The sequence below is a fragment of the Calypte anna genome, chromosome 1 (assembly GCF_003957555.1).
Source record: "Calypte anna isolate BGI_N300 chromosome 1, bCalAnn1_v1.p, whole genome shotgun sequence".
Taxonomy (NCBI): domain Eukaryota; kingdom Metazoa; phylum Chordata; class Aves; order Apodiformes; family Trochilidae; genus Calypte; species Calypte anna.
Genome location: NC_044244.1, coordinates 18,419,172 through 18,445,291, shown reverse-complemented (window position 1 = coordinate 18,445,291; position 26,120 = coordinate 18,419,172). Strand labels below are relative to the sequence as shown.

The 26,120-nt window shown below is 39.0% G+C and overlaps 1 protein-coding gene across 2 annotated transcripts in view; it reads left to right on the top strand.

Annotated features, from left to right (window-relative positions):
• Positions 1-10,740: 10,740 nt before the first annotated feature.
• Positions 10,741-26,120, top strand: part of BRD1 (bromodomain containing 1) — a 55,593-nt gene continuing 40,213 nt past the window's right edge. The window contains exons 1-2 of one of the 2 annotated variants that reach the window (XM_030461581.1): positions 10,741-11,087; positions 15,107-16,487. In XM_030461581.1, coding sequence (XP_030317441.1) covers positions 15,121-16,487 — 1,367 coding nt within the window. In that variant the 5' untranslated portion in view covers positions 10,741-11,087; positions 15,107-15,120. Of the gene's footprint in view, positions 11,088-11,743; positions 11,828-15,106; positions 16,488-26,120 lie in introns of those variants that run through there. The other variant, XM_030461588.1, reaches the window with a different exon arrangement.

The window sequence follows — 26,120 nt, the reverse complement described above, 5'->3', positions numbered from 1 at the left end:
GGCGAGGGGGGCGGGCCCACGCACGACGCGCAACATGTCAGCTGGGCTGCGGCCCGCAAAATGGCTGCCCCGGGGCAGTGACGGTCAGAGGGTGATGGGGCGGCTCCGTGGCTGTACCCGGATCGGGGCCGCGGCCGTTGCGGGGAGCCGGGTGTCCTGCTGCACCGCCTCGCAGCAGGACCGGGGTGAGACGGGAACCTTCTCCGCAAAGGCAGCGGCTGCTCGCCTCCCACTACTTCGTTCCTGGTGTGGTTGAGGGGGGGGGGCGGCGGCGGCGGCGGTGGGTGCTGCAGCTCTTAGGGTGGCGGGAATGGAGCAGTCGGGGGGCTCGTACGGCGCTGCGGGCCCCTCGGCTTCTGCCGGGGTGGCAGTGCCTTCCGCAGGAGTCCGTGGGCAGACGCCCGACCTCCCCTGCTGCCGGAGCGGCCATTCCTCTCCTGGCAGCGGGGTCTGGCGGGCGGGGCAGCGCGGGGAGCTGGACCCTGGCGGGAGGCGTCCGCGCCGCGGGCTGCGGGCAGGCCCCGGGCTCGGGATGGACCGGCAGCCTCTCCTGGCTGGAAACCCGAGGAGAGGTACCGCGGACATGCCGTTATTCTGAACGCAGCCCTCGCCGTCGGTCTCCGTTATGCATGTTTGCGTTTAAAAAAACCGCACCCGATATGTACAAATCTGGTTTTGGTTCTGGGCTCAGTTTTGCTGTGCTGGCAACCACAGTGCCTCGGGAGGGGCACTTCAGAAGACACTTTAGTCCGATCTTTGTGGCCATGACAGGGAAGGCTGTTCGGGGATGAAAGATACCTTGCCTTGGTTCAGTGGAATTTTCCTGGATAAAGCTTCTCCAGTTTCAGTGGGTTGTTTTCTCTGGTCTAGGAGGCTGTCAGATGGACTGTGATCCAGGCTTTTCGAGTGGGATAAAGCAAGGTGGTTTGGTTTTGTTTTGTTTTTTTCATGATTGTTGTTTCTACAGAGAGCTGGGTAAATATATCTCTCTGATGAGACTGATGTTAATTCCAAGTGGCAATCGTAGATTTCTGCTTCTTTGAGTTCAGTGTCAATGGTCATAATAACTTGCATCTTACATTATGGATAACAATAACAGCAGTAGTTTGGAAGCAATGCAAAGTTTTAGATTAAGATGTTAAGAGAGAGAAATAGTGCTTAAGCAAGTACTTTTTTATCTGAGTTGCGTTCATCAATTAATGGACTGATTATTTTTTTTTTAATGAAGAGATTTAGTCAGCTTCTTGGTGGATATATGGCAGGATATGAAGAAGTTGGTTGATCACTTTTTGATTTTTAGTAGTGACACTATTGAACCTTTTTCTGTAGTATTTGTATGTTTGTGCTTCTGTAGTATTGGTGATGTCTTTCTAAACGGATGGTGCCAGTCCATCTAAAATTAATGATATTTTATTGTTAATTGGAAGTCTCATGGCATTCAGATGCTTCTCAAAATCCCAACAAAACAGCTGCTACACTATGTGCTGGCAGTTCTTTGCTGCACATTTTAACTTAGGGTGTGTTTTTACTGATCCAGTTGAACTGCTACTATAGTCAATTGAGGCCAAGTAACTGAGGCCAAAATGACTCGAGGTAAAGTTACTTTAACATACAAAGTGCATTTATATGAATACAACAACTTAAAAATCATGTTGGGTCACATCTGCCAACTGGATTCAGTTATAGAGGTGTGGGAGCTTAGTTAAGAAGCTTCTGTTGACAGGAAATTATGGCAATTATTTAACAGAGAATGATAAATAGAATAGTAAATAATAAATAGAATTAAATATTATAAATAACAGAAATCTATAATTGTATAAAGCATTTCTTAGAGGACTGTACAATTGTAACAGTTATGTTGAATTTTACTTGCAATTATATAGTTACACTTATAACACCACAGAAAATCTGATAATATTAGAACATGTAGCTCTATTAACTACTGTTAAGTATTTTATTTTTAGTCTTTGAAAAGTTTCCTAGTTTGTAGTTGAAAATTTTACAGGAAATTAACAGACTAGAAATTCACTTCACTTCACTTCATGCTTTTCCACTGCATGTTGCACTTTATTCACCTCTGTGTACCTCTTCATTTCTTCGTACATCCTGTTCTGAAAATTTCATAAAGGACCAGTGAAAGATATGACTAATGAAAGGTGATTATTTCTTTAGACTATCTTCTAAGTGTTTTGAGAACCAATCAGTGATTTAGTGTGTAATCTATAGATTTGTATCACAGATGGAGTGAAATAGCTGGAATTCCTTTCTGTTATACAAAAATACACCAGACACTTAAAAAAGTAGGTCTTAAAAATCTGAGCAATGCTAAGGCTAGGAAGTCTTATATCAAACAAACAAGTATTATGAAGAATAAAAGAGGTGATGATGGTGATCTGGTAACAGGCAAAGGAAGAAGTAAGTAACTGCAATTCTTAGAGAAGGCTCCAGCCTGCTTGCTTGTGGTGAATGTACAGTGAATGCTCTGGCGTAGCAGTAGACTAAAGGCAGAGATTCTTCACAGAGCATGTGGTCTGAGGTTACATAGGTGAAAGAATATAGTCATTTGGCAAGATGGATATTAGGAAAGTCTCTGCAAGTCATCTTGACAGGAAGAAAAAAAAAAAACTTATTTTACTTCAGAAGAGTTTTGGTTTTTTTCATTTTCTCCCATTTATGCCTTTATAAACTTGTTACCAATTTTAGATATTATGAATAAACACTTCTGTTTGCATGTTTAACTGAGTCTGGCATGAATTAAAAGTCATCTGATATTAAATGAATATAAAAAAGTAACTTAATACTCCAGTTCCTGGAGCAAACTGAAGTACCTGTCTCACCTGATTCTGTTTTGTAGAATGTTGGAGCGCTAAGAGAGCACTCTCCCAAAGAAACGTTTTGGGGTTTCTGGAGAATAGGTGTTAGCAGTTCAGAGAAGGAAATGTCACTGCAGTAACCATAAGTAACCAACTTTCTTTCATTCTTGATACTGAGTTGCACATTGAATTCAAAAGGTTCCAGGGGAGTTTGTAACAAGATCCTAAAAACACTTGGAAACTGCATGAAAATCTTGCATCCCTTCCTGCTGTGACAAAACTTTAAGTATGTCTTAAATATACCTATTTCTCTATCAATATCAGGTTATGTGTTCTTAAACAATTGTAGATGTTAAGTGGCTGCAGACAGAGCTTTGTATTCTGCAGTCCCAGAGTCTCTCCAGTCACTGAGCTATTCATCTTAATCTGATTTTTTTGCTTCCTTCTGTCCATTTCTTTCTTGGTATGTTATCTATATTGCATAATGCAGTGATATTGATGTACTTCTGTCTTTCTCAATGTATATACCTTTGAAAACATTAACTGTTGTAATGGCATATGGAAATACCAGTGTCAAGAGTATTAACTGTTTTGCTGCTGTTAACTTGTTTTAGCAGAACTGGGCAGTTTATGTGTTTGTCTCCAAGCCTGCTCTGAAAAGATTCTGTTTACTGAATCACTCAAGCTTTTGGCTTCACCTATAGCAACTTCTGCATCAGTGATGCATTTTCCATGTGAAATCATGAAGACAAAACTATATCAAGAAATAAGAATTCTTAAGTCAAGCACAAAGAATTGCTGTCTTTTGTATGTACTGAGGTAATATATTTATTAAATTTATCTCTTTTTCTTCTTGGATAGATTCCAGTTTCTCCCAGAAAACTATCTAGCCAGTGTCATCTTAGTGATCAAAACCCTAAAATAGAATTGAGAAGTACTAAATTTGGATGCCAAACTTAGTATGACAAGGGTCCGACTTCTAAGAACACTTAACATAGAAGGGTACTTATATATTTAGCATACGTAACCCCATTAAATTCATCTGGCACTTTGCTCTGCTCATCAGATCCAAGGTGTTAAGTTGGGTGCTCAGAAGGTAAAGAATGAGCTATTACACAGTAATTGAGAGCAACCTGAAGCAGTATTCATGGTGCCTTTCTGATTTTATATTAATTATACAATATGTTACAAATGCAAGTGTCTAATCTCTTTATCATCCTGGATTTATAGCATATCAGAGGTGTACTTGGAGTTGAGCATATAATAGTATGTTCAGAAGATTTATTTGCACTTACCCTTTATTTGTAGTGAGGGAGTTGCTGGAATACATCTTCGGAAGTGCTCAATTTGAAGTTCCTATTCTGGCTTTTTTGAGCCTATTGAGATTTTGTTTGCATTATGAAGCAAATTGCAATATTAAGCATATTCTGATATCCGTATATCAGAACTGATTTATATATATTTGGAAGATCTCTTTATTAGCCAGCATCAGGCACCGCCTGGGGTGTTATGTGTCAATGAAACAAAGCAAACTTGCACAGGGCTTGTTACTGTTTCTTAAATTATACAGAGAAGTTGGTTTTCTCTGAACAGAGGAAGCTGAGCCATGGCTGATTCTCTTGTTCACAATTTTTGTGGTTTTCATGCATCGACTCTTGCTTCTGACTTTTTTTTTTTCTTTATTTTTCCTCCCCAGATTTTCATGTCACTTTCCTTCATATTCCTTCCCCATGTAAATGAGATGAGGTTTTCATGCTGAATCCCTATTTTGGGATTTCTTCTGCAGTAAATGAGTAGGGATTCAAACAGCAAAGCTTCCTTCATTGCATACTGTCTTAATCATCTGCAGACCAGGTTTGTCTTCTAGAATGATTAAGGAAGAGGTAGTAAAATAATTAAGACTGGATTTGTATCTCATTGCTGACTGAATTTTAACTTAATTATACTAAGGCTGAAGTATTAACTAATTGTAAACTGGAAGTTATTTCTTGGAGATAGATGTTTTTGAGTGACCTAACTAGGAAAGTTCATTCAGAGTTAATACTTCATCACATACTATACTTGCAAGTTTTGATACTGACAAGAAGGAATTTAGAATAGAGAAGTCACTTTAAGGGGTTTAATAAATAAACTTTATATGTTATTAAGCTTTCTAAAGCAATCAGTAACTTATCTTTGTTTGGACGAAGGCTGTGTTAGAGAACCTTTTCCAGTGTAGAGGAAAGGATAAAGGAGCAGGAAAGGGTTATCAAAGAAAGCAATAATGTATTTGCAGTAATACTGTTTATATGGCTTATGCTGGCTTAAGCAGTTACGGAGTTCATTCTAAATAAAGTATCTTCTGAAATCCAAACCTGATAAGAAGAACAACCACAGGGAGAAATTAGAAAAAAATGTAGTGAAATTGATGTTTGATTTGAGAAATATGTTGTGTAGCAGATATTTCGTGTGAAGAGCCCTTTGTTTACACTGTGGCTGCCTTTGACCCAAAAAAATTTCCATTCAAATAGGTGGTTGTTTTTGTTGAATTAACTTTCTGTAAGTTCTGTCTTTATCTGCTAGTGAGGTTTCCTCATCATGTCTTGCAAAAAGAGAACTAAAACTCCAATGTTTAGCCCCAGTGCTTTGTAATTCTTTGCTCTGCAAGTATGGTATTTTTAGAACTTTTCACATAGCAATTATTGTTTTGCTTTTTGATTCTTACCCATTACCACTGGCATTTTTCCTTTTACTGTAACTTGGCTTAGTTGGTTATGCATTGTGAATTGACAGACTCTGTCGCTCTAAACACAGAGCTTCTTTCGTCAGCAAAGCTAATGACAACAAATAACTAGGGATGCTGAAGGGGAACTCCTAAACCCTGGAGTTACTTTCCTGCTGCCTCCCTTGTGCTGGCAATCATTTTTGTCTCATCATGCAGGGAGGCAGTTCTGGGAGCTAAGAAGAAAAGCAGTAATTTGTTTATGGAGGATCATTCTGATGGCAGCTACCATTTGGCAGGAATAGTTTCCTATGAAGACTGTTGCAGGTGAAGTCACTACACAGAACGTAATAAAGGTGCCGAACTGTAGACACCAGGAACTGAATAATTAATGCCAAAGAGGCAATGATGGGAGAGAAGGGAATAGTATTCCCTTGTTCATGGTTCTGTCTGCTCTTTTGTAAACAACGTCATTATACCTAAGACTGCAAATAACTCCGCTCCAAAGGTCTGTGCTTAAATAGCCTCCAGTTGCCATTTAGAAGACCTACAGGTGAGTAGATGGGCAAGCTTTGTACTTAAGCTGCAGCAATTTGTAATTTGGGGATTTTTGAATTTTGTTTCTTTTTGCTGAAGTGTAGTTTACCTATGTTTTCATGTATATTCTAGTACTGAAGATATTTTTTTTGGTTTTGTCTTTACAGTGTCCGAAAGGGGTGAGCTCAAGTCCCACCTTCCATCATGCAACAGTTATTAGCAACAAGACACATGCAACAACAAGCAACTGCAAAATCCCAAGGGTATATGATGTTAAAGGATTCAAGTGAGATAGTGGAAGGGTAAGTAAGGCAGGAAATAGGTTTGCTTGTCAATCATGTATCTTAGTGAAATGCTTAACATATCTTTCTGTCTGCAAATGACAGTCCACATATTTCTTATTGCAGTAGGTGACTCCAAGCAGTAGTTCCCACAAATGCTTACAAGGAAATGGGGTAAGGGTATTTGCGTAGCAGCTGTACAGCTTTAAAGACCACTCTGTCAAATGATCTTTAAGTATTATCTATAGATAACAGCCCATAGGACTGCTTAGCTGATGCAGCTTACAGAGGTATTTTCTTAGCAAGAAGACTGATGTAGCTTGAGTTCTGCTGGAGCTCTGATGATAAAAAGGCTCTGTCTTTATCAGTACCATAAAAGGCATTGACAGCCTCCAGTCTGTTTTAAAACTTGCATTTCAGTGAAGACTGTTCACTTGGATCAACATGAACTGTTCTGGGGATCTAAAGGGTCTTTTTAGCAACTTTATACATAAAGAACCACTTTGATTCTGAGGATGAGAAAGATGATACTTGCAAGAAATAAGAGTTAATGAGGCCATAAGAAATAAAAATATTTTGTTCCTTAGCAGTTGGTGTACATGAATGAACAGTAATACTCTTTCATCTTTAGTCATCCTTTTGTCATTATACATCTAAAACTTCAGAGGAATGACAAGGAAAATGCAGACAATTCTTCCTACCTAGACAACATGGAAGATACTTAGTAAACATATAAATAAAAGGGGCAACTTTTTTCTTCAATCATTGAAGTAAAAAGTGTGATCCCCATTCTGAAATTCTCTTCCAGGACTTTGTACCATACATCCCTCTCAGTCTAATATTGATAACTGGGAGATACATCAGTGATATGTGAATTTGTGTGTAACTATAGGAATTTGCAAAGATCAGCCAGAAGAGGTAGAGGGATGCTATACCAACTCACAGACTGAAGATAAACAGTTATAGGTTTGTCAGAATGCTGCTGTAACATGTCTTTTGATAGGATTGCAGCATCTTTCCTATGATGCATACTATTCTAGCTTCCATAGGGTTTGTGAACAACCTTTCTTGTGGGAACAACCAGCCTTGCACAGTTGTGCCTGTGAGTATTTTACCAGTACCATATATCACGACGGATGAGGTAAGTGAGGTCATAAAGAATCGCCTTGCAGGATGGGAGGACCATGGTAATGCTTTATCTATTGAGAGAGTATTTTGGAGAGGAATGTTTATCATGTATAGATGAGTCTAAAGGTGTAAATCAAATAGTGGGGAAGCCAGACTTGAAAACTGTATAGGAATAGATTGACTTGAGGCATCGTACAGAGGCATGACATGACTTGGCAAGGTTAGGCAGATTTATCATCTTGCCACACCGACATTATGGCATTCCAATTTCAGGAATTGCCCTGAAATTGAAGGATTCTTGCAGGATCTAAATAAGTTGTGGAATGGGCTCTGCCTCTTGCTTGGCCCTTCACCTGGCAGCTGTTTAGATGAGGAGAGGGATAGGGATAATAGAGTTCCATCCAGGGAAGATCAGCATAACTGGTGATATTTAAGTTATGCAGTAAATCTGTGTTGATCTTTATTTAAAAAATATGTAAAACCAAGGTAATACACTGTGGCAATGTATAAATGTGTCTCATGAAGTTTGATTCTGCAAGGAAAGGGAGGATGCCAAAGCCAATAAATAGCATTTGTGCTTCTTTACATGATTCTTACTTCTTGAAGTGTTTCTCTTAAGAATTGGATAACTAGTGCAGGTGAAAGCTGGTAGGCAGAAGATGCTTTTTCTGTGGCAGTCTTCCATGAAGAATGAGTCAGCAGGGGCAACTTGAAAAACTCGATACCGCCAAGCAGAGGAGTGAAGAATATGATGGACTGAGACTGAAGTCCCATGCATATGTTGAGCTAGTGCCAAAAAAAGTGGTGGGGGTTCATCAAACTATGGTTCAGAGGGCCAATTATTTTTTGCTTGAAGTTGTACAATATCCCAGTGGGATTGTTTTCTCCTTAACCAAAAATAGAAAAAATACTATTTTGAAGTATGAATCTCCTTGTGACACAGAAAAGAAAACATATTTGAGATTATAGAAGCATGTGCTGAGGACTGGTCAGATGCCCCAGACCACACTACATACTGTTGCATTTTGAAATATGGGCTGACATGCTAATACTTAACACGGAAGGGCTGAAGATACTGATCTGGTAGCCTGTCATACAAGAAATGCTTCAAAAGGGTAAGGCCCCTAATACTGAACTACATGTTGAACCTGCCCTGGTATTTCTGCTGAAGTATCATAAGGAATGACAAGCATTCTGTGCTAGAAGCTAGACAATCCACAGCAAAAAATCCTCATACCTTCTTACTTGGATTTGAGAGGATTTAGAACACCTGGCTGCATGTTAGTAACTTGAGGTGGAGACACTGTCTTTAGTATGGGAACCAGGAAATGAAGCTCAGCAGTTCTTTGAAGTTCTATAGAGAATCTGAGCGGCTATTCTGCTTTACATTAACGTGCATAAGAAGCTTTTAATTTCAAATCTATTAGGAGATCAGGTTCTGGCACCATAGCACACTTGTCGTGATTGATTCAGGCTGTGCTACAAGTCCTTGGTCAATAGGTTGTGGGAATCAATGCTGCCACTGTCTTTTTAATGAAATTATTTTGGAACTGCCATTTCCTGTTTTTATCAGTGTGGAGTTTAAGACCTTACACCTTATGGATGGAGTGTTCTTACCAAAAGTGCCCTGTGCACTGGGCAGGCAGAGCTGGAAGGCGCATCTCAAGAAAAGTCAGAAGTAAGAGCTTACTAGGGAGAGTAAAGTATAAGTTTTAACTACAAAAAGATGGTTAAATGATACAGATACCAATAAGGAACACTGCATTTTCAAAGGGATGTCCAGCTATGGAATGCTACAGTGCACCTGGGAGTAAAAAAGAAACTGAAAAAGTGCCAGATTTACTCGTGAATCAGATGTGTGAGATATGGACACCATCAAGCTCTCTGTAGATTTGTCTTCAGTTATAAAGCATTTGTACAGCTGCAGGGCAGACACACAGGTGGATTATTACTTAAAAGATAAAACATGTTTTCTATCACAGATGTGATTTGATTAATAGCATCTTGACAATATTTATCATTTTTATACTTCATGCCCAAATGTATATAATTTAGTATGCTAAATCCCTCTAGTATTATTTACCACAAGCTGAATTCCAGTGCAACAACGTTGATTTAAATTACCATATTGCAGGTCATCTGAGTCCGATGTTAGGTTCTAAAGGTTTATTTCTTCAACAAGTGCACTTGCACAAGTGTTCACAGTTTTAATAGCTTCTGTTTTGTTTAGAGATCATCATTCTGGGTGGTCCCTGATGGGGGGAAAAGGAGTTGGAAAGTGCAGGATTTCATTAGCAAAGTTACTTAAGCTCTCTGGACCTTAATTCACTTTCTACAATTATAACGTGACAGGTGAATATATTTTTTATTTCCTAGTCATAAATTTATTGTAAGACCAGCAGTTGTTTGGGCAGCTGCTGTGTGAGGTGACCACAGTAGGGCTAGAGAAAAAGTAAAGATTTGTCCTTCTGAAGAAAGCTTTGCTTAGTGTGTGGTTGTTAAGAGATGGGCAATGAGAGGCATACCTGCTCTTGAACGTTTGCTTTTTACTACATGCAGGACATGATAAGTGTTGGGCTGGGCTACCTAAAAGTTGTTTTAAGCACGTGGGTGCAGCTGACGTGCAAACGTATTGCAACAAAATCCACTAGATCTCGACTATGACTGTAATGGCTGTCTTAAAATAATGCAGAACAAAGGGTGTCCGTCGCAGGGAGGATCAGAAATAGCTTTTGCTATGGCATAATGTAAGGCTGTTACCAGATTATTTACAAGCAGCAGCCTGACCAGGAGACCACGCCAGAACTAACTTTCAAGCAAATTTTCTACGCACGAATCTCGAGCTTGGACTTCCCCCAAAGAAATAATAGATACCACTCGCTTCTAGTTTCGAGCCTGGTTTTGTAACAAGCCGCGTCCCGCCCCGTCTCCCCTCCTCCTCCGTTTTTGTTCACCCTGCGCTGGGGCGTTTAAATGTTCTGGATGGGGGTGGGTGCCGCGGCGAGGCCCAGGGAACGGGCTGCGCCGGGCGGGAAGGCGGGCAGCTGGAACACTGTGCTCCCGCCCTGTCCCCAGAGGCGCGGCCCGGCTCAGCTCAGCTCGGCCTTCCCCTTCCCAGTGCTCCGTGCCGGCTGGTGCCGGGCCGGCCGACCCCCTCGGCCCTCCGCCATCCGGGGGCGGGGAGGCGGTGGAGTTCAGGCCCCTCCCCGTGGCGGCGGCAGCAGTGGCGGAGCTGGGCGGTGCCTGGCGCCCTCACGTCCCTTCCCTCCCTCCCTCCTCTCCTCCCCCCCGTCGGCGCAGCGCTGTGGTGAAGCCGCATTGTTTGTGCCGAGGGGGGAGGGGAGCTTCTCAGCCCCGGGAGCTGAGCGCCGAGCCCGCAGCCGGACGGCGATCTGCGCCGCGCCTCACGAATGCGCCGCGCCCGGCTGCAACAGCAGCCCCGAACCCAGCGTCGGGTCGTCGCCGTGGGCAGCGCGGCCCTCTCAGCGCCCGCTCGCCCGCCCGCGGCTGCCGGACGCGGGGCCAGGCGGCAGCACCGGCGGGAGCTCCGCCATTAAACCGGCCGCAGCGTCGGCCGCAGAGGCGGAGCGGGAGGTCTGTCAGCCGCGCTTCGGCGGCTCCCACAGCGTGAGTGAAGCTGGGCGGGCGGCGGAGGCCGGCGGGTGGGGGCTACGGGGCCAGGAACCGGCGGGTCCTGGAGCCGGCGGATCTCGCCGCGGCGGGACGGTAGACCGGAGGGAGGAAAGGCAGGGCGGGCTGGGCACGGCAGCGGGAGAAGCCGCGGTGGAAAAGAGGTGGTCAGGGCGAGGCGGGCGGGCGGGGAGGCTGCGCAGGGGGGAGCCGAGCGCGGCGGTCTGGGGGAGGGCGCCGCTTGAGCTGTTTTGTCAGCCGCCATATTTGTGGGCCGAGTATTTTCGCGGAGTGGAGGGAGGTGACTGTTGGGAAGGGCTGGAGATGATGGGCCTGGGCAGGAACCATCCTCCCGGGGGCCGGGAGGGGGGAATGCCGGGGCCGGGCAGGAACCATCGGCTCGGAGGGGTGTGTGCACGCTGGAGGCTCCCTGGGCGTGGGCAGGAAGTGTTAGCGCAGCACCGGGGAAGGCGGGCCCGTGGGTGTGGGCAGGCCCGTGGGCGTGTGCAGGCCCCGGGCGCGGGGCGGCAGCGCGGGGGCGGCGGGAGCCGGGATCGCTGCGCGGTCCCGGTGCGCCAGGCGGTGAGGCGAGGCACGGCCGGTCCGGTCCGCCGGCGGTTCGGGGGAGAGTGGTTCTCGTTGCGTCGCTGTTGTGCCCGCGGGCCGCTTCGCCAGGTGACGTGAGCCCCGGTTCTTAGCATTCCCCGAGGGGGTGATCCTGCTCCGCATCTGAACTTGTGAGTGGCGTCCGCCCCGTATGCGTGTAAGCGCTGTTTGATTACTGTCCGGCATTGTCTAGGATTAAAGAGCATTCCTGTGTCTTTCTCTTTTTAATGGTTTGCATGAAAGTGTCCATTGAGAGTGGAATTCCCTTCTCCATTGAGCAGGGCATCCAGGGACCAAAGGTAATTTAACTGAAGAGGAGGAAGGTAACTAGGACAGCGATTGCAAAAGGAATTTCTAATAAAAAAGCGTACTTTATCATGCTTTTCCTGTTAGCTTTATCCATCCTGTACCTTGGTAAAAAGTCTGTTTTCCCTCATACCGTGCATTCCACGGAAACAGCTGTTTTTACGTACTTTTGTTGGGGTGAGGTAAAGCGTCTGATGGTGACTGTCTTGCCAAGCAGCTGATGTAATTCCAAGAGGGAAAAGCTGTGGATAACGTGTCTGGTTTATCTCCTGCATTTTTAAAGTTGTTGTAAGAGGCAGAAAGGTGTTCACAGAAGTTCCTTAAAGAAATTGTGTTTTTCTGGTAGTGTGGTATCTCTATTAATACTGAATGGAAACTTAGTTTACTCTTTTGCAGATTTCGGTTCATGGTCTGCATTCCTATGGATCTACGGGGTACTGCGGGGGGAGGGAGAGAAGGAAGAAATATGTCTGATAATTACTAGGACAAGCAGACCAATTGCTAGTCAGGAATTTGTTATGCAGAAATCTGGTGTTCCTCCGGAATGTCTATAGGACGTTTGCGAACAGAAGACTTTTAGAGAAAGAAAACAATGTTGCTTTGCCTTCCAGAGCATGTAGGTTACACACACTAAGTTTCTATGAAATTTGGCCATAGTACTACCAGTTCCAATTTTTGTAGGGTATTTCTCTGTGTTTTTGACTGTAATTTTTAAATCTAGATTTATTTACAGTTGAGTATTGCTGGGGACGTGCTTAGATGTTAGCTCAGTTTTTTTTTTAATCATTCTGGTTCATGCAGTTTATTTGACTTTTACAACAAATACTCCTAAATCTTAAAGCAAGAACACTTCTGCTTTTGAATATTTTCTTCCTGCTCTTGTAACCTGCTTGCAGCCATACTTAAGAATCTCAGGAACGGAGGGGATACCTTGGAAATCTGGCATTAATGTAGTTTTGTGGAGGTTTTTTTCTCTTGGGTTAAATTAGATAGTGAAATTAAATTTGATACTAAAGATAAAGATTTTTACATCTAGACAACATTAAAGAGCAATTATATATGAGGTAAACATAATGTAAGTGATCTATTTTTCTTGATCAGTGGCTAAGTTAAAGACATATACTGTGAGGTTAAAACATTTTGATCTCTAGTAGGTGTCTGTACACTGACACACTAGTGTGTTTTAGCTGAAGAATGCCTTGTTATTTGTTTACAGTCATAAACAGAAATCAGGGCCAGTGTGTTATCTTTGGCCTATGAATTGTAAAATGGATTGTGACTGATAACTAATTTTTAATTTCAAGTAAATATTAGTATGCCTTTGTTTCTAGTTATTGGACTTTCTGAAGTAGTATCAGTGGTTTAAACTTCTAAAATACCAATAGAGAAACTGGTATGATTTTATCCTGTGTTGGTTCGCAAGATTAAATAATTAAATATTTCTTCTGAATTTGTTTGAAGAGTTGGATCCTATTTTATTTACCTATGGTTCATATAGAGCAGATCCGAAATCTGTCATGCTCAAACATCGTCTGTTGTCTGTTTTGCTATAAAAAACAAGTAGTAAGAGTTAAGGATTGTTTAATAGTCAGATCTGTGAGCAACACAATTCTTGCTTGAATAATAAAACTAGCTTAGATTGGGGAAACGAGGTGGCTTGTGAGATAGATCAGACCTAATCAAGAATGCTAGTTATAATGATGGGTGCTTAAATTATTCAGTGTTCATGTAAAAGGTGTAGTTTACATGAAGTAGTTGTAATTGTTCCAGTCTTTGCTTTTTTCTTCCTGAAAGAGGTACTCTGTTTTTTAACAATATTCTGTTTTGATCTTTGTATTTCTCTTGCTATTTTGGCAATACGTGCTAACTCTATAGTTGTGTTATTTTAACTAATACACAGCACTAACTTGAAGTACAGATTTGAAGTGGTAAGGATCTAGTAATAGTTTAAGTCAGTGATTAAATGACAAGAGGTGTTTTTGGTTTTTTTTTTCCCCTGTAGCTGAGGTTGAATTTTGCTGTTTACTCATGATTTATTAAGAATAAGGGAGGAGTAGAACTTTTAAACTTAGTTGTTTTTACAGTATTTTCAGCCCTCATAGGAAAAAAAACCTCTCAAAATTAAAATGTGGAGAGGCATAGGTACAGAAACTTTAATTAGAAATTTTGTCATAAAAGTGCTTGCCTGCTTTAGTCATGGTGTTTTATGGTGGGATAGAGAAAGCTGTGTTTTTCTATGGCGTGTAGAACGGTCTCTTTCCACAAGGTGATAAACTTGAAAATTACATTAAAGAGCTTGGGGATGGATTTAAAGACAGTTTTTGTATCTAGCCTAGTTGCTCTGAGAAAACTCTTGAAGAATCTGTTGAGGGAGAAGGGTGAATGTTCATGGAAATTTGTATGTCAGAAGCATCTTTTTGTTAAAAGTCAAATCTGCTTTACAGGTAGAATGTTTGCTAGTTGCAGTTCACACTACATCATATTGGACACTGCAAGTTCAGTTCATCATTCTATAAAGAATAACAAGCTCAATAAGAGAAAAGTAGATAGCTATCCAAGTGCTTACTTGACAAATTTGGGAGTATGCATGTTTTTCTATCTTAAAGTGTAGGGGCTTAATAATGTTATTATTAGCATGACTATTTCAGATTCCTCTGGTAAAAAACACAGGGAAAACTTGCTTTTCTTTTTTCTTTTGTGATTGTTAGTTTTTTTGAGGGGTTTTTTACAATCTAACAGGTGTTTTGTGGGTTTTTTAGTTGGTTTTTTTTAATGTGGCACTTCTGAAATGTTTTTTTCCTCAAGCAAACGTCATACAAATAGCTCTTATGTAGGATTTTGGTATCAAAGGTTTAGCATAGTTGTGTTTACTTTGAGCAACTGTTATTTAGGAGATCTATTTGTTGCTAGGTTGAATTTCTGCAAAATGGTGTGAGCAGTCCTAGTAAGAAAGGGTGACGGATGTTTTGTTCTTTTAAATTGAGTGCATAGGTTGGGAGCTATAGAACCAAAGGTGTTTGGGTGGTTTTTTCGTGCTATAATAAAACTAATATCTTCGTGTGAATATTTAGAATTAATAATATTATCTGTTGCTTTAATTTTAGGTAAACATTACCAAATGAGGAGAAAAGGAAGATGTCATCGAGTATCGGCAGCAAGGCATTCTTCTTCCCCATGCAGTATTAAGCACTCCCCTACACGAGAAACCTTGACATATGCTCAAGCTCAAAGAATGGTTGAAATAGAAATTGAAGGCCGTCTGCATAGGATCAGTATCTTTGATCCTCTAGAGATTATATTAGAAGATGACCTTACAGCCCAGGAAATGAGTGAATGCAACAGCAATAAAGAAAATAGTGAAAGACCACCAGTTTGTCTAAGAAGCAAACGGCATAAAAATAACAAAGTGAAAAAGAAAAATGAAGCTCTTCCAAGCTCACATGGTATACCGGCTACAACAACTCCTCTTCCAGAACCAAAAGTACGGATTGTTGAATACAGTCCCCCTTCAGCTCCTCGGAGACCTCCAGTTTATTACAAATTTATTGAGAAGTCAGCAGAAGAACTTGATAATGAAGTTGAGTATGACATGGATGAAGAAGATTATGCGTGGTTAGAAATAATAAATGAGAAGCGTAAAAGTGATGGAGTGTCAGTTGTTTCACAAAATATGTTTGAATTCCTTATGGATAGGTTTGAAAAAGAATCTTATTGTGAGAACCAAAAACAGGGTGATCATCAGTCTTTAATTGATGAAGACGCAGTGTGTTGTATATGCATGGATGGTGAATGTCAGAACAGCAATGTAATCCTGTTTTGTGATATGTGTAATTTAGCAGTACATCAGGAATGCTATGGGGTGCCATATATACCTGAGGGCCAGTGGCTCTGCAGACACTGTCTGCAGTCCCGTTCTCGGCCTGTAGACTGTGTGCTGTGCCCAAACAAGGGAGGTGCCTTTAAAAAGACTGATGATGATCGCTGGGGACATGTTGTGTGTGCTTTGTGGATTCCAGAAGTTGGATTTGCCAATACTGTTTTTATTGAGCCAATTGACGGTGTCAGGAACATTCCCCCAGCCAGATGGAAGTTAACATGCTACCTCTGTAAACAGAAAGGTGTTGGTGCCTGCATCCAGTGCCACAAAGCAAACTGCTATACTGCATTCCATGTGACGTGTGCTCAAAAGGCTGGTCTATACATGAAAATGGAACCTGTGAAAGAACTAACTGGCAGTGGGACAACATTCTCTGTAAAAAAGACTGCCTATTGTGATGTGCATACTCCACCAGGTTGCACACGGAGACCTCTAAATATTTATGGAGAAGCTGAATTCAAAAACGGTGTTTGTAGAAAGGAAGGATCAGTCAGAACTGCTAGGTCTACATCAAAAGTCAGAAAAAAGACGAAAAAGGCCAAGAAAACGGTGGTTGAACCCTGTACGGTTATGCCAACAGTATCTGCTCCTTATATCCCCCCCCAGAGGTAAGCAACCCATCCAAGTGAGAGAAACTGTTACTTAATTATCTGTTTAACATTAAAACAATGTTTTTAGATGTCAGCGTTAAGGTTTTCTGCGTTCCTTATATGCTTTCCTTAAAGACCATACTCAGAGGATTAATGTAAATTAAGTACATTGTACTTCTATGAAATTGCATTAAAAATGCAATAGCTTCCCCAGAGAAATTAGTAAGTGGTCTGTCTTGTCATCAGAAACTTTTTTTTTCTGTCAGACCTTATCATGTTGTGTGTTCAGTTGACATTTGCTGTACTTTTGAGAATTAACTGCTGAATTCGGAATAGCAAATGTAGTTGGCCTTCACATGAAAAAAAAACCTCAACCAAATTCAAAGTTAACTGTATTTATAATTTGGGAATCTGAACTTAATTTCCTAATTTTAAAAGCACAAAACAGAAAATTACCTTTCCATGTATAAGATTCAAATCTTGCTCATCTCACCTAAATGAACTATAAACTTGCACTGTAAGATCTATGTAAATAGTACAAACAAACCCTCCAGGAATTATTTTCTTTTTGGGATAGAGTAACTTTTCAGGAGATTTTTCCCAAATTTGCAATTATCAAATATCTGTCCTATAACTTGAGTACAGTGTTTGTTTGAACAAAAATGAGTTAATGCATGTGACTAAGTTTTAATCCTAACCTTATTTTTGCTTACAAATTTGTATTTTGTAAAGTTCTGTTAAAGCTGATTTTTATATTACTGTGTCCTTTGCAGTTCTTACAGGAATTGGTGTTATGTGAGTGCAGCTATAAAGCATGAACACCAAAACTGAAATTGCTGTTACATTTAACATTCTATATTTTTGTATTTTAACAGTGGTGAGCAAGAGTCTGGCAGGTGGCTCTAGATCTGGTGAGGCTAGTGAAGTGAGGCATCAGAAAGCCAGGGATGTTTGAAGTTTTCATAAACAGTAACAGAACTGGAGCAAAACATATTTTCTAAATACCTTTATTTCACAGGTTCAAAACCTCAGCATGAACTTCAGTTAGCTTGGAATTGTAGCATCTCTCTTCAGATTTCTTTCAGTTAAATGAGTTATAATGAATTTCAACAGTGGAAATTACTTGTTTCTGGAATCAGAGCAATGACAGAAAGCTCTGTGGTAGACAGGTACAGTTTTGGCTTTGAACATTTGAGACATAATGTGCTGGACTGAGAAATGCAGAAATGAGAAATTTGGCTTTTGGGACTAAAGTACTAAAGTCAAATTGGTCTTTTTGGGGTATTTTTCTTCTCTAGAATTTACAACAGTAATGTGTTTGTTTACTGCTTTAATTAAATTCTCATAGACTGAAGAACAGCAATTTAGAAAGTTTCTCAAAACAGGCACAACTTCTGCATGAAGGTTCATTGTTCGTATTGTGACAGGACTCTAAAAGCTTAAGACAGTGAAATTTGTTAAAATAGTTCAAATAAATCATACTTTTTTTTTGAAAGCAGACTTCCACATCTCACATAACAGACCGTTACAGATGGGGAAGTTAATCCAAATAAATGCATGTTTTGAGATTGCAGTCCTCTTCCTGTAATAAGTTTTGTTAATGTAAGTAGCTACTTATTGACCAACATTGACAAACGGCCATTAGATCCTGTGTGGTGTTTAAAGCATCAGATTGATTGCACTGTTCTCTGTTAAGAATTGTGTGATAAAATGGTATTTTTGTTTAGTGATGCAATTGTGTGTGCATGTGGGAGTTAAATACATACCCATAAACTATTGGTGAATGATACGGGTCATTTTGCAGCCATCATCATTTAAATATTCCCTTTTCTCTAGTCTTTTTTTTTGTTGCATTTTTTTTAATCTTGATTCGTTACTCACCTTTCCAGAGATTTTAAACAAGAGCAATTGAACTATTTAAATTATCAGAGAAGAAAAATATACTCTTCGTGTTAAAACATGAGTCCTTTTTTTTCCTAAAGACTTTGAAATGTAAACTCTTTCAACATCTCTGGAAATGCAGGCACATGTGGATGTGTCTGGTTTGGTTTCCTTTCTTAATCATTAATGACTAGACTACATGTCTCTGTAACATACAGGTGGTTCTTCAGAGTTAGTAACTAGAGAAATATAGAAATATGAAGATGATAGTGAGGAAGAAAATACTTGGTAGGTGTAGCTCCTGAGGACACCTGATGAAGCCTAAGGAAGACCTTCTTGCTGTCTATGTTTAATTTAATGTGGAAGGATTGTATAGTGTTTCCTTACCTCAATAGTGAGTGTAAATGAATAACTGGGCATTTTAATAACACCATTTGTCATAATTCTGTTTTCTGAAACATCTATCTTAATGTCCAGGATATGTTAAAAAGACTGCTATAGAACAATATGCTATAATTTTTACACAACTTTCTGTAGCTCATGAATTTCTGTATCAGCTTACCTGTAGGTCAGGTTTCTGTGCTGCTGCCTTGAATTATTTTGAGAGGTGTACACTTCCCAGTTACCAGAATATCTTCCACAGTTGTCATACTCTAAGCTTTTTTCTGTTAATTTACATAGTGTGATTCCATAGATCATTTTTAATCTAGTTATATGGCCTTTCAGACTGTTATCTAGGAACTACTGTTTGAAAGAGTGCAGGATCAGAATTTTTTAACTGTTGATGATAGGAGATGAATAGGGACTGCTGGAGAGCCTCTGGTGCATGTATTATTTGCATCGGGTCTTCTGGCTGCAAAAATGTATTGTCTCTTTGCTGGGAAATAACACTGAATTTCTGCTGAAATATAAAACTTGAAGATTGTTGTTTATGTTGTACTGCCTGCATTCATCAGCAATTTTATTTATTTTTAAAGGCGGAAATAAGTTTTTACTGAAAATCCCATGTTTCCAGGAAGTTTCAGGACATCTGTGTTAATGGAGGAATGCAGGGAAGGAAACTCCCTCAAACTGAAGCTCTCTGTGGAAGGGATAGACAGTAACTGCCCCAGCTGACAAACCTGGGAGTAGTCAGAGCCTCTGTCACTAGCTAGGCAGTCTGAAGATGCTGGCAAATTGATTCTCACAGTGTTTGTACTTTGCTGATAATGTGTGGTGGTTGAATTTTATCTAGTAGATAAATGATTTCTTCCCTAGTAAAAAAGTAAACATATTTTGTTTATTAGGAAATCAAGATTAGGAAATCCTAACTTTTAGGGCTGATTTGGCAATCTAAATCTAGCTTTTTGTCTGTGTTAGTTATGGCGTACTGGTTTTGTGCTCTATTTCTTGTTGACTTGTTGGGTTTTTTCCTCCTCTTATTGCTGCTCATCCTTGCCCTTGGTAACAGCTGTATTATCCAGTGATTAGAATAGAAACACAAAAGGGAAGAGTTGCAGTTTTAGGTGTAAAAATTACATGGTTTCTCTAACTTCTGAGTGCTTGATTCTTCAATACCATATTTTGACATAGTCTTTTGATCCTGGGTGTTGAAAGAAGCGTTGAAAATGTAATTACTTTATGAAAAGCAAAGCCAGTGTCAATATTATTAAAAATGTGAAACTAGGATATTGTGGCTGTATACTTCAGGGGGAAATTGAATGTAATATAAAATATTTAAACTTAAGTATTTTTAAAATATACCGAGTGTAATCTGCTTTACAAATACCATTCATGCAGATACTGCTCTATTAAGTGGAAGCACATATTTTAAAGTATATAAATGTTTGCTTTCATCTTCAGTCTCCATTTCTACCTGATGTATTTGGAGTGCCCAGAATGAAGAAAGTATTTGAAATACAGTATTTGTACAGAATAAAAAAATCAGCAAACATAGCCCCTCTTCCATAATAAGTAGGAATGAAGTGTCGTTTTCAGTAGTGTGTGTATCAGTTGTGTTACATCAAACTAATGAAAGAGAATTAAAAGATCCTTAGGAAAGTTGGTAAGTAGTGGGCAGGTAACTGAAAGCAAAAATTGCTGTGAGTCTTAAATATTTTTAGCTGTCTCCAGAAATCCGCATTTATGTGCTGCACATTAACTGATTCTTCTATGTTGACCTTTGCTTTTATTAAAAAGCATATAGCTCCTGGTAGTAAAACCATATTTCTGTTACTGTACACCTTAAGGCAGAACAGCATTTTTAAAATCTTATGATTTATTCAATTGAACTATCCTGAACTTTCTTACCCAATAATTGAATGTAGTCTTTATATCTCGACACAGGAAGTGTGTGGACCAGAAAAATAAATGAGTAGAAAGTGAGGAAACACCATATAAGTGGAAAGGAACATTTACAAAGACCTTTGACACTGTTAGACTGCATTCACAGATGATGATTCTTAGTCATATATGTGGTTTTGGGTTACTTTTGAGGGCTTGTTTTAATGTTTTTTAGGGTACTCATGCTTTTTTAAATGCCTTCAGAAAATTTCCAAGTCAGGGAAAAGAATTAAAAATACTACTTAAAATTCAGTATAAAAAACGATTAAAAAATAGTACTAGAGCCAATGTTACAAAAAAAAAAAAAAAAAAGCTGAATAAATTAGTCTGAATAAATTCAGACCAATGTCTGTTAGCTGTGTATCCTTGAATATTTATGCATCTATCCTTTCACAAAATAATGTGAAAGTACTTAAATTGCAGAAGAACACGATGCAGGTGTACTTCCACAGTTGTACCTATTAATTAGATGATGGAATCACTGAGTCGAAGTGGAAGGGGATGGGCACAGTCATTGTCCACTGGTGTGTTTCTTGTAAGACTGATCAATATGGAAACCTTTCTGATACATGTGGAAACAAGTGATGTCAACCTGATCTCTTTGCTTGCATAAAAAAATACATATTTGCCTAATTCAAGAAAGAAGGTATTATTACAATGTTCACTAGCTTTACCTTAGTGGTATTGTAAAAAGAAAGTAACTGTAGAGCTTTATTATCAAGCCATTTCGTTTTCACTCTAGTTGGCTTATTAAATAAGAATTAATGTGTTGGAGAAAGCTTGACATATTTAATAGGTTGTAAAAGTGGATTTTGGTTGTATGTAATATTAGGGAAGGTGCTTGTGTGTCTGACATGAAAAGCCATATGTTGATTGGTCTCTGAGGAGGGATTCCCCCCCCCCCCCCCAGAAATCCACAGGATGGAAGTGCTGTCTTATATTTAAATATGCCATTTTCACATAATGAATATAGAAATGTATATATATAACTTTTTATATTCTTTTTTTTGTCTTCTGCTTATTTTGTGTGCATGGGGCAAGGAAGCATAAAACAAATTTATACATTGGATATTTCTGTAAGGTGCTTTGTTTGTATTTTGTACATCCCCTAAGGAGTTTGGTCTGCAGTGGTTATATATATGAATATGAAGATTTTAAGATCAAAATTCACGTGCTTTTATTTTTTCATATTTCAGAGTTTCACCAGCTGTGTGAATTTTCATGAAATTTCTTTTGGTTGCAATTAGAGTGTTGCATCTTTAAGTGCCATTCAGAAACATGATTTTTAGTATGCATTATCTGCAGAACCGTCTCTTGGAATTTTTTATTCAATTGTCAAGTTACAGAATGCACAAAAATGAGTAGATAAATGCTGAATTCTTTTATTATAGTCAAAAAGGTGATTTTTCATTTAATACTTTATCTTCTCCTAATATGAATTTAGTCTTTTTGAAATTAGATTTCAAAACCATGTGTGGTATGGTTATGACCACTACAAAAAAAGCAGCACAGAATATTCTGAATAATTTTAAGAAAACAACTTTAAGGAAAAGGCATGGCTCAGTACTATGCATAGGAAGTGTCAGAAGTAAATCCATGCATGCGATTTTCTTTTTCTTTTTGAGAAGAGTAAAGAGGTTTTCCAGTGCAACAGGGTAAGATTTTTTTTAGGTTGTTATGGTTTTTTAGGTTGTTCAAAGGTTTGGAAGATCACAAACTTAGTTGTTCAAATAGGATCAGTGTAACCTGTATAACTAACAGAGTTGTCTGAAATAATGTAGCATTTCCTAAACTCTTAAATTCAGTGTTCTACATTGTTGTCCAAGAAAAAATTTGCTAGCTGTTTGCTCAAGTAGAAAAATAGATACCTTACTTCACAGTCATGTGAAGCAAGAAAAAGTTCTTTCTACATTTTCAGTCAAAATAAAATACAATTTAAATAGCAGTAAATGTAAAATAAAGAATAGGAACCTGGAGACGGTAATCACGTTCTAGAAGATATACTAGGTGATATTATATATATATATATATATATATATGTAGTTGGATTCTCAACCTAACAGAGAAAGGCAGATTCAATTGGTAGAACTTTAAAAGATACAGACAAAAGGAAGTAATTGTGAAAGTGAGTAAACACTGCAATAGACTAGTAAGGGAAGTGGTGTGGGAACAGGGCATTTCTTTTTCTTCAGATCTTCAATACAGTAGCTGGAAAGTAGTTGCAATTTGGAAAGGGTGTATTTGTCACCTGGGGATTCTGCAGACTTGTGTTGCATAGGAGTTGAAATCAGTGAGTTTTTTCAGGATTTGATAATGTACCCAGTTGGGTATATAGCTAACTTCTGCTGCTTGTAAAATAAAGCTTATCCATACCCTTTTCAAAAGGGAATGAAGAGATACAAACGAGCTGCAATTTTTATGTAGTTATTCTCCTACCAGTGCTGTCATTAAAGTTGATCAAAAGAGTTTGTGGGTTTTTTTAGTTAAAAAATCATGTAGTAAATTGAACTTTTTATTTAGGATGGGAACAACAAACACAGACACAGCAACAAAGCTGTTTCTCTCTCCTGTAAAAAAAAAAACAAAAACAAAACAAAAAACCCCAGAACAATACACAGCTATATTGAAAGGTGAGTTTTACAAACACTGGTTGGCAGTTGTTGCCAAAGAGTCTGTGGGAAGATTAGGGTTGCATATGTCCAAGCAGGCTTTTTCATCTTTGAAAGCTGAAGGGTTTTTTTTATAATTGGCAAGGCTCCAGAATTAATTTTACAGTTTTAAATTCTCTTTTTCTGCTAATTTTTTTTCCCCATTCAGGTCAGTGGAATTACTATAATTTTTGCAGGTAATTTTTGTCTTTCTTCCTATGAGTCTCAGTATGTTCTGTGGAACTTTGCTGAGCAAGTCTTGGAGGTTCAAATGTTGAAACTATGTTTACTTTTGTTAGAATTTGTTCAGTTCAGATTTTTTTTTTAATGTTTTCTCTCCTTACAGCTGTTGGAAACTTACCTGCAATCTTTGTGTTGGAAAACAGGGATATTTTATTTAGACAGCAAAGTGGAACTTCATTTGTTTGTTTCCGGGTATTACTGTACACCAAGAGAAACACATTTTAGTGATTCAGTGTTACAGAGAATAATTTAGTTGTGAGTCTTTTGCATTTTTGTCTAATATAACTATACTCAGTAAAGGAAAATGCAGAATAACTGCTGAACTTGAAAGCTCAGGATAAGTATAGTAATTAAAATAATAGGTTTAGTTCATGTTTAAAAATTTATTTGCTTTAGTGGGTACTTAATCTTATTTAATTTTATAGATTTTCATATTAGGTTCCTTCCTTTGAGTTATTATAGTAATGCTGGCAAAATCACATACTTGTTTTAAGGACATTTTCTTTCCAGTTTATATTTAGAAAACTTTAGAATGGATAGATGCCACAGACGTCTTCTTATATTACAGTACTAAAATATGTTACCTGTGGAGCTAAAAAGCATGTGTGATCTCTGGAGCACTTGGTGATGATTAATAGAAAAGCGGCTGATTATCTGGTTGGCGCTTTTTTTTTCTCATTAAACTGCCACATAGTCACCAAAAATAGTTTTCACTTGTAGCAGTTGCCACAGTGACATGTGATTGAGACTGGGAGAGGAAGGCAGTCTTGAATAGGAAGAATGAAGATGTGAGATTGTTAGCATGACCAGAGCACATCTCCTTGTGTTGACAAATTATTTTATACGTTTATTTAAAAGCTGGGGAAACAGGGCTGAGTAACACTAAGTTGTCTCTGAACACTTCGAGTAGTGCATTAAGAGCATTGCCTTCTGCAGAGTAAATTATCCATCAAATCTCTCCCTGTGAGGGAAAGGTTGGTGTAGAGCGACTGATAATGACAGTTTCTCACCAGAGATGTTGTATACTAACTTTAAATTAAGTCTGTCTTGTCCTTCCAAAACAAACAAGTTTCCTAATCCCTCCATTTTTTTGTAGCTTCAGTGCATTTTTAATGCCATAATTCACACTTAAGCCTAAACTATTATTTCACACTGGGAACTGCAGGTGCTGTTTGAAAGGTTCAGTTGAAAAAGGACCTCTAAAGACAAGCAGGGATTTGTATTACACCTCCATATCATCTTTGTAGTGCATGTCACAGTGTTTTACAAGTGAGGCTGGGGAAGGGGAGTAGTACTAGTTTTTCACCATTTCCTGTGGTAAAATAAAGCAGTTTTGGGAAAGTATTTTGACATCTATCTAGACTTGGAATGTACTCTAAAAAAAAAAAAATAAAATTGGTGGTGCCAAGACATCCAAAGAAAGGCTGCAGTGGTGATGAGCTTAATACATAATGGATCTTTTATAGGAAGGGTAGCAGCTACTGAATTGCATGTGACACAACCACTTTTTTAAGAATTCTCAAAAATCTTTTCTCAATGTACTTTATTCCAAATAGCTGATAAGTGGAGGGAAAAATAATGTGTAAAAACTGTTCTGTTGTGGATTTAGCTATTTAGCTTAATTGTTTAAATGTTTTTGAGGTGAAAGTGTTAAGCACCTAAGAGTGTCCATTTCAGAGTGTTCCTTGGGAATTTTATCTTAATAAATTTATCTGTTCCACATGAAGCCTGGACAGCAAGAACACTTCTTATCTCCCTGCTTGCTTTCTGTAGTTGCTATAGTTTTTTTTCCCTAACATGTCTAAAGTCAGTTGTAATAGAGAAGACCGTAACTCTGGTAGTATCTTCCATGTGTATGTTCCTACATTCTGTTCTTTGTGAGCTGTCTTTACTAGTAGTCTTGCACTTACGTAGCAATCTTAAGAGATAATGCAATTGACCTGTTTTTTTCTGAAGAGATAGCACAGGTTCAATTGATGAACTTGTGTTTATTATGTTTTAAACATTGCGATTTTTTTTTCTCCCAGTACTTATTATGCTTGGCTTGTCATTAGAAAATAAAACATTACAGAAAGTTGCTCTTTCCTGATGTTCTTGTTTTTGTAAAAAGCTCTTGGATGGACAGATACCTTTAGCAAAAAAATGCCTTAAGTGACTTTTTTGTGTAGTTCTGGGAGGTGAGCTAAGTTCTGTAAACCTTGCCTCTGCGTGCAGGATTTTTCAGTGCAGTTTAGCAGTTAATCCTGACTTGTGCAAGTCAGAATGTGGCTTGCAAAACTATGAAGTTTTCAAACAGCTTCCCAATTGAGTCTTAGTTCCCCAAAACAGTTGTACTGTATGACAAAATTTAAAATGTTTTGGACAATAAAAATCTACCTTGGAGGAGCTGACTGAGAACTGTGCTATATTTAGTGGGTTCTTAGCGTCTAACAGCTGGTGTAATACCCTCATTGTATCAGTAAGATCATAGTGTAGAGGCTCTGTAGAAACCTGCCATGTACAGAGACTCTGTATTTTGAAAAATTAAGGGATGATGGGTGGTGTATTCATTACTGAA